The sequence below is a fragment of the Dasypus novemcinctus genome, chromosome 3 (genome assembly GCF_030445035.2).
Source record: "Dasypus novemcinctus isolate mDasNov1 chromosome 3, mDasNov1.1.hap2, whole genome shotgun sequence".
NCBI classification, from domain to species: Eukaryota; Metazoa; Chordata; class Mammalia; order Cingulata; family Dasypodidae; genus Dasypus; species Dasypus novemcinctus.
Window position 1 is genome coordinate 6,225,084 of NC_080675.1, and position 8,108 is coordinate 6,233,191.

Consider the following 8,108-nt stretch of genomic DNA (forward strand, 5'->3'; position numbering starts at 1 on the left):
GCATCCGGGGCACCACCAGCAAGGCCTGGCATGCCCTGGGCACAGGGGGGGCCCACACAGACCAGGACCTCCCCTCATTAGCTGTGTAACTTGACCTCTGAACCCCCATTTCTTCGCCTTGTGTTCTGGGTCCTGGGAATGACTAGCGCGGGGTCACTGCAGGTGAGGGCAGCAGGGCGCACTGACCCCACCCCAGTGCCTCATGCTGCTGGAAGCCGATGGGGTCATGATGGAGGTCCTCGGGAGGGTTGGGCCCCTGCGCTGGGGTGGGCAGGGCGTGCAGGCCTAGCAGGGGTGGGGGCAGTCCCCGGGGCTTCAGCGCTGGCTGAGTCGTCCACCTGTCAGGGCCTGTGGCGGGTCAGAGCTCATGGAAGGTGCTCCGGGGCAAGCAGGGGCCGGTGGCTCGGGCTCTGGGCGGGCTCTGGGCGGGCTCTGGGCGGGCTCTGGCCTCAGCGGCCCGCAGCTTGGTGGAGGCGTAAACCTGGAGGGGGTGGGACCGCTTTGCCCTCCTCGAGGGCAGCACACAGCTGGGGCATCCTTGCGGCACTACCCTTCCCTCTGGCCCAGGAGTTGTCCCCCTGGCAACCCCAGTGACCACCTTTATCTCCCTCTGGGAGTCCCAAGAGCAGCCTTGACATGGCGGGGGCCGGCAGGAGCCCCGCTCATGGAGAGGGACAGGGTGGGTTCCCTAGGGCCTCGGCCACCTTGCTGTTGGAGGGCGTGGGCGCCGGCGCCCTTCCTGCAGGGCTGTGCAGCCACTTCCCCAACCGCTGGCTTCTGGGGTGGGGAGGGGGTGTGCCCGAGGCCCCCGCTGGCTTGCTGGGCGGGGAGGGGGGTGCCCACGGCCCTGCTACTGGGGCCATGTCAGCAGAGAGCCAGTGTGCCGCCCGTGACTCCCTCCCACGGCTGAGACCATCGGCTCCCTGCGTGGTTTTTTGCCAAAGGCGGTCAGAGAGTCCAGAGTTGGATGAAATAGTGGAGTCTTTTATTAGCCGTGCCCTCTGCCCAGCATTTGGCCCGAAACCAGCAGCGTCTTTAACTCTCTAAGTCGGTTCATTTGCTCACGCGTTCCACATCACCAGAGCTGGGCCACAAAAACCAAGTCAGACGTGCTGCTCTTGGGGTGCACACAGATGGGGACCCACCAAAGGCACCTGCAGCTCCCGGCCTGGTCCTGCGGGTGAGCCCTTTGCAGGTGGAGCCTTTGAGGACGTCACGAGGTAGCTGTGCCACCCCGGGCACGGGTGGGCCTTGCCCCGTCGGGCTGCCATCCTCATCATCCGAGGAAACGGCACAGAGAAGACCAGAGCCAGAAACCCCAGAACCCAGAGGCAAGGAGAGGGCATCGCCGGGGGTGGCAAAGCCACGGAGCCGCACGCGGGCTGGCAGCCAGCCCCGAAGGCCCCGGCTCCGGGGAGAAGGCTTCTCCTTGCTGCTGCCTCAGTTCTGGACTTGAAGACTCAAAACCATGAGCCAATAAATTCCCATTGTTTAAGCCAACCCATGGCGCGGGGTTAGGTTTAGCAGCCGGGAAACTAATACAGGCGCAGGTGACAGGCGAGGGAACCAGGGCCCTGGGGGAGCAGCACCTAGAAGCGCCGGTGGGTCAGGCAGGAGAGCTTCCTGGAGGAGGCGACGCCAGGCAGAGGCGGGGAAGAGTGTTTCTGACAAAGAGGACAGCAGGTACAAGTCACAGGGAGCAGGGGGCAGGCAGGTAGCCCAGCGTGGCGGGACGGAGTGGGGGGAGGACATGTGTCCACTGGTCTAGAAAGAGGAGAGCCAGAAAGCTGGGGGCCGCTCAGCCCAAAGGCACCGGCAAGGTCGGCGCCTGGGTCGTCGTCACAGAGGGGGCCGTGGTGGGGCCTGGCTGCAGTGGCCCCTCCCCCGACCTCGCACCCGGCACTGGAAGCCGCGTGGTGCGGGGCGAGGGCGGGGCCTGTCCCTCCCCCTCGGGTGCCGAGGCACTGGGGGTGGCCACGTGCCAGGCTGGGGGTGGGCTGGGAGGGCCAGGAGAGCCGGCTGCACAACCCCGAGGCCGGGCGCAGCGCCACAGCAGATGCCCGGCTCCAGGCCGAGCGCGCCGGCCAGGCCTCGGGGAGCCCGTCTGCACGGCAGGAGCACCGGGCAGCCAGGTCGGGGCGGTCCAGTGGCCCCCGGCCTCCTGGGACGGGCAGGACGAGCAGAGCTGGGACAGACCGGGGCGGCCCACAGACCAGCGAACAGCGCCCCGGCAGCCTCAGAAGCGCTTTATTAACATCAGCTCCCGTCGAGCCTGCTGGGGCGCGGCAGGCGCGGCATTTACAGGCAGAGGCTGTGCGGGCCAGGAGGGCAGCCCTGGCCCCTGTGGCCACAGGCCCCGGCGGGCCCCGCAGTCCATGGGTGCAGGAAGGGGCCCTGGAGGCGACAGCCTCCTCGCCTCCCTCGTCTGTGGGTGGAGCCACACCCAGGGGCCGGGGAGGCTCTCGGGATAACGCGGGAAGAGCTCCGTAGCCGGAAGCGGGCACCGGGCTGGCAGCCCAGCGAGCGCACGGCGGGGCGACGGGCCCTCCCAGAGGCCCCGCCTCCAGCCCAGGTGCCCCCGGCCAGCCCGGGTTGATGGCAGGCGCTCCGGTCCTCAGCCGTCCTGGGCGATGGCCCCGCGCGGCTGCCCCGACGCCCCTCGGCCTCCTGGGGACGCTGCGGCGCGTCGGCCCCGCTAGGCGAGCAGGCCCCGGGCGAGGCGCAGCACGGCCTCGTAGGCGACGAAGACCACCATGTTGACGGGGAAGGCGCGGCCGCAGTTGAGCGCCAGCCCCCTGAAGAGGACCCGCGGGCCCTCCTCGCGCACGCTGGCCGCCACGCAGTGCACGAGGCCCCGGTAGCGCCGCTGGCCCCGCCCGTCCGCCTGCAGGCGCGACTTGATCACGTCCATGGGGGTGGCCACGGCCCAGGCCAGGACCCCCGCGCAGCCGCCGGCCACCAGCACGCCCAGCACATCTGCAGGGAGAGCCCCCGAGCGCCTTGACCGGGCAGCCCCGGGTCACCACCCCCTCCTGCGGGTGGGGAAACTGAGGCTGGGGGAAGTGGGGGCCGAGTCACGCCAGGCCACCCAGCGGCCGACGCCGTCCCAGCCGCGCCGCCGCCCCACACACAGAGGGGCCGCTCACGGAGGAGGGAACTCGCGGGCCCCCTGGGGGTGGGGGCGTCCTCTCTGGGCCTCAGTTTCCCCTGGACTGGCCCCACTCACCTGGCTGGCTGCGGCCGGTGGGGGTGAGCCACTCACAGAGGACGGCGTAGGACAGGAAGTAGGTGGCAAAGGAGTGGCCGTCGCGGCAGAGCAGGGCCGAGCTGCCCCTGTACAGGCCCCGCACGCCCTCCTCCCGGGCCACCGTGGCCAGGCAGTGCAGCGGCCCGCGGTACCTGGGCGCCGCACAGGCGGGGGGCGCGGGCCCCGCGGACGACGGCCGCCGCTGCGCCTGCGTCTGCGCCTGCGCCTGCGTCTGCAGGCGGACCTTGGCCACCTCAGTGGGCGAGGTCAGGAACACCTGCAGGGGACAGGAGGCGCCTCAGGGCCCCACAAGCCGGCCCGCGCCCACCGGCGGCCCCGCGCCCGGCGCCCCGTGCCCCTGGGACCCGAGAAGCCGTGGGCTGGCCCGAGGGCCGCGCTGGGGCCCCGCCTGGGCCAGTGCCGGGGCTGTCCTCAGCAACCCAGTCCCAGCCCCGAGCACGGGGCCGGACGCACAGGCCTTAAAGCAGCGCGCGCGGCGCGGCCCAGGCGTGGATTTACTAGCAGGTGTCAGTGGTGACGCGGTACGGCTGCCTCCCTCCCGTGCGCGCGCACGTCGGCTTTCCACCTACAACCTCCCTGCGACCTCAGCACACCTCCTCCCGATAAAGAGACCGAGGCTCAGAGAGGCTCCCTTGGCTGCGAGTCAGAGCCGGGAGCTCTGCCCCGTCATCTGGAGGCACCAGCCAGGCCCTCTGCAGCTGCTTGGGTGCGCACTGACGCTTGCCTTGGTGGCCGCAGGAGCCCCCCCGGGGTTGCCCCCAGTGGTCCTGCGGGGTTGTCACGACCCTGTCCCCTCTTTGGCCTCCCCTGTACCCTCGGCCACTCGCTGGCCCCGCAGGAGCATCACAAACATCCGAGAATGAACAGGAGCTGAGGTCTCGCGGGGAGGGTCTCCGTGCCTCACTGGACACCCAGCGCTCTGTCCCGGCCCAGGCTGCCTCCCCGTCCCAGTGCCACCCCGGCTGGCCGCACTCTGTCCTGGCCAGGCCTCCGTCCCCACCTGCCCCCCGGGACCCCAGCCCCGCCCAGCGCCCCACTCACGCGGACGAGGCCGGAGGCGCAGCCCGAGAGCGCGATGTCAGCCTTGGCGGGCTTGGCGTCAGCGCCGCCGTAGCGCAGCCGGCACACGTGCGCCAGGCAGAGGCGGTAGGTGCCGAAGGACACGGACGAGACCAGGGACACGGTGCACGCGGGCAGCGACAGGCCCCTGTAGAAGCCCCGCGCCTGGGGCGGCCGCGCCCGTGAGGCCCGGGGGCCGCCCCGCCCGCCCGCACCTGCCCGGCGCCCCCTGCCCGAGCCTCGCTGTCCCCTGCCCTGAAGTGGGGCTCGCTGGGGCTCCAAAGGCTCGCGTGCCAGTTTGGGGCGGGGGAGGCGGTGTGGGGGGGCCTGGGGGCCGGGCAGCGGTTGGCAGGGGCGCCGGGCACCAGCGTGTTTTCAGACACCGATCCCCTTTGCTCCCCTCAGCCCACGCCAAGGCCAAGCTCACCTTGTCCCTCCCCTGGGCGGGGCTGTGAGCTGGACCCTGGGGACACGTGACCCCTCAACCCACTGCCCGCGCGGGGCACCCAGCCCGGGGAGACGGAAACGCCAACGCGCGGCCCTCCCCGGACTCCGGGGGCCCCTCGGGCCCACCCCTCATTCTGAGCGCCCCCCTCGTCCTCGGGGCACCCACGAGGCTGTGGTTACCCCCATTTGGAAGAGGAGAGAACCGGGGCGCGAGGGGGGCCGGGTCAGCCGCGCTGGCTGGGAGGGGCCGCTCGCGCCCCAGGCCCCGGCCTACCCGCTCCTGGCGGTAGATGTCTTGCACGCAGTGCCAGATGCCCGTGTACTTGGGCTCCGTCTGGATCCTGACCTGCGGGAGAGGTGGGCTTCAGGAAGGGGCGGCTCGGGCCCAGGGCAGGGTCAGCAGGCCTCGGGGTGGGGTACGACCGCCACCCTCTTGATGGCCTGCCCGTGCCCGGAGCTGGGGGCAGAGCAGGGACAGCGAGTCCCAGTGGAGATGAGAAAACAGGCAGAGGGCCGAGCAGAGGGACAGGCACAGCTGCAAGGACCAGGGGAGCCGCTGAAGCTGCTGGAGCGAGGGAGGGCGGGCTGGGCTTGGCATTCCGGGTCGGTGTCTGGCCACAGACGGGGGGCAGGAGACCCCAAGGGTGGCCCAGCCCCAGGCAGCGGCCGTGGGGTGGGCAGCGGGGCCCGGCTCGCGCCGCACCTTCACCGTGTCCAGGGGGTAGCCCACGGCAACACCGCAGACGCCTGGAAGGAAAGCAGAGGACCTGGGTGAGGACGGGGCCCGCCAGGGGCGCAGGCCCATTTTCGAGAAGGTGCGCGGGGACTGAGGCTCTGCGGGGACTGAGCAGGTGACCTGTGGCTCTTCTCCTCTGTTCAGGTCTCCTTAATGCTGACAGCTACGCCCGTTTCACAGATGAGGAAACTGAGGCTCAAAGGTAAAAGCTATATCTGCCAAGCTTGCCGGAGCTGTCTCCTTCCCTGAATCTTGGCCCAAAGGCATCTCGTTTCCGAAAACCGAGGACAGTCCTGGGGCTGCTGGCAGGGAGTGTATTTTGGGAGAACTTTTGGTCCAACATCTCAGCTACCAAGCCCCCAGCACTGCGTGGGGAAGCCCGAGCGGGTGCCACAGGGGTCAGGGCCGTCTGAGACCAGTAAGGCACATGGTATATCCCAGGACTCAATAAGTACGCATGGATTACCCACCTTGGACCCTCACATACACTGAACCGAACTCCTACGCAGCCGTTAAAGCCCAGCTGCATCACCTCCTCTCAGAGCCTTCCCGCCCTGGAGATCAAGTTGGATCTCTGCTTGTGGATCAGAGCCCTCGTCACATGGCCTTATGCTGCCCCTTGCCGTGTCCTCCCCATCCAAAAGTGGAGCCCCTCGAGATCAGGACCAGGCTTTGAGTGTCCCTGACCCAGGCTCGGGCCCAGGGGAGGGGTCTCCACCCAGGCCCTCCCAGGGGCCCCTTCTGGCTGCAGAACCTCGGACAAGTCGGTCTTTCCCTGAGCTCCTCCTTGGGGAAGCAGCTGGCCCCGGGCCCGGCGCACAGTAGGACCTCAGAAGTCTGACTGCCTGAGAACGCGTGGCCGAGGGGCGGGGCAGGGCCGGGAGCCGCCCTCCCCTCCCGCGCCGCCCCCGCCCCCGCGGTTCCCAGAAGCATCGACCCGCTGCTGCGTCACCCCGCAGCAAAGGCCAAGGGCGCCTCGCTCAAAACAGCCCGCGGGGGCGATGGCCGAGGCCGGGCCACCCCAAGCCTGCCCCCAGGGCCACGCCGAGCTGCCCCCAGGGCCACGCCGAGCCTGCCCCCAGGGCCACGCCGAGCCTGCCCCCAGGGCCACGCCGAGCTGCCCCCAGGGCCACCCCCGAGCCTGCCCCCAGGGCCACGCCGAGCTGCCCCCAGGGCCACGCCGAGCTGCCCCCAGGGCCACTCTGAGCTGCCCCCAGGGCCACGCCGAGCTGCCCCCAGGGCCACTCTGAGCTGCCCCCAGGGCCACGCCGAGCTGCCCCCAGGGCCACGCCGAGCTGCCCCCAGGGCCACCCCCGAGCCTGCCCCCAGGGCCACGCTGAGCTGCCCCCAGGGCCACGCCGAGCTGCCCCCAGGGCCACTCTGAGCTGCCCCCAGGGCCACGCCGAGCTGCCCCCAGGGCCACCCCCGAGCCTGCCCCCAGGGCCACGCTGAGCTGCCCCCAGGGCCACGCCGAGCTGCCCCCAGGGCCACTCTGAGCTGCCCCCAGGGCCACGCCGAGCTGCCCCCAGGGCCACCCCCGAGCCTGCCCCCAGGGCCACGCTGAGCTGCCCCCAGGGCCACGCCGAGCTGCCCCCAGGGCCACTCCGAGCTGCCCCCAGGGCCACGCCGAGCTGCCCCCAGGGCCACCCCCGAGCCTGCCCCCAGGGCCACGCCGAGCTGCCCCCAGGGCCACGCCGAGCTGCCCCCAGGGCCACTCTGAGCTGCCCCCAGGGCCACGCCGAGCTGCCCCCAGGGCCACGCTGAGCTGCCCCCAGGGCCACCCCCGAGCCTGCCCCCAGGGCCACTCTGAGCTGCCCCCAGGGCCACGCCGAGCCTACCCCCAGGGCCACGCCGAGCTGCCCCCAGGGCCACCCCCGAGCCTGCCCCCAGGGCCACGCTGAGCTGCTCCCGGGGCCAGCACCCCCATGGGTGGGTCTTGGGCGAGGGGCCCTGTCCCGGGAAACACACTGGGAAGGGCGGCGAGTCTGGCGCCAGGGCCGCCCCTGCCCGGCACCCTCTCTCCCCCGGCCTTCCCCACCCGCCCCCGGCCCACACCCACGACTCCCAGCCCGGCCCCCCGCCAGCTGTCACCCCCTCCCATTACCTCCAATGGCTCCAGCGACAAAATCCATGGACAGCGCGGGTGGCGGGAGCCGCCTGTCTGAGCGAGGACTGGCACCACCGCGGGGGTGGCTGCGACAGCCGCGGGCCACCCGCCCCGGACCTTAAACACCGGGGCCAGGGGGCGGGGCCAGGGAGGCCGCGGGGGGGGGGGGGGAGCGGGCGGGGCGCTGGCAGCCTCGCGCCCAGGCCGCCCACGGAAGACCCTTGCCCCAGTGCCCTCAACCACGGGTCGGGAAAGGATGTGAGAGGACGCAGGAGGCAGGACCGCCACCCCCACCGCCCCCACGGGGCCCCCGCAGGACCCCAGACCACAGCCAGGCACCCCCCGAGGAGCTCCCTGCCCCCAACGCCCAAGCCCCCCGAGTCCCCAGAATTTTGCACAGAACTTCTGCCAGGCAACGCTCGCTTAATCATTCAACAAACACTTTCTGAAAGCGGTCTCAAACGGATACAGCGTGCCCAGCAGCAGCGTTC

General features: G+C 71.3%; 1 protein-coding gene across 1 annotated transcript; it reads right to left on the reverse strand.

Moving 5' to 3' along the window:
- Nucleotides 1–963: 963 nt before the first annotated feature.
- SLC25A47 (solute carrier family 25 member 47) lies at nt 964–7,746 on the reverse strand. The gene is made up of 6 exons (XM_004447651.5): nt 7,615–7,746; nt 5,478–5,521; nt 5,049–5,120; nt 4,310–4,492; nt 3,227–3,524; nt 964–2,976 (listed from the first exon to the last, which is right to left on the reverse strand). Exons 1-6 carry the CDS (start codon nt 7,640–7,642, stop codon nt 2,696–2,698), a joined length of 906 nt encoding a protein of 301 aa, XP_004447708.2. The 5' UTR covers nt 7,643–7,746; the 3' UTR covers nt 964–2,695.
- Nucleotides 7,747–8,108: the final 362 nt, after the last annotated feature.

Excerpts from the sequence above, each read along its gene's own strand:
- SLC25A47 (XM_004447651.5), bottom strand. The coding sequence starts at position 7,642 with ATGGATTTTGTCGCTGGAGCCATTGGAG. Across the intron at positions 5,522-7,614 it reads TGTCGCTGGAGCCATTGGAG|GCGTCTGCGGTGTTGCCGTG; the intron begins GTAATGGGAGGG and ends CTTTCCTTCCAG. Across the intron at positions 3,525-4,309 it reads GCGCCTCCGGCCTCGTCCGC|GTGTTCCTGACCTCGCCCAC; the intron begins GTGAGTGGGGCG and ends TGTCCCCTGCAG.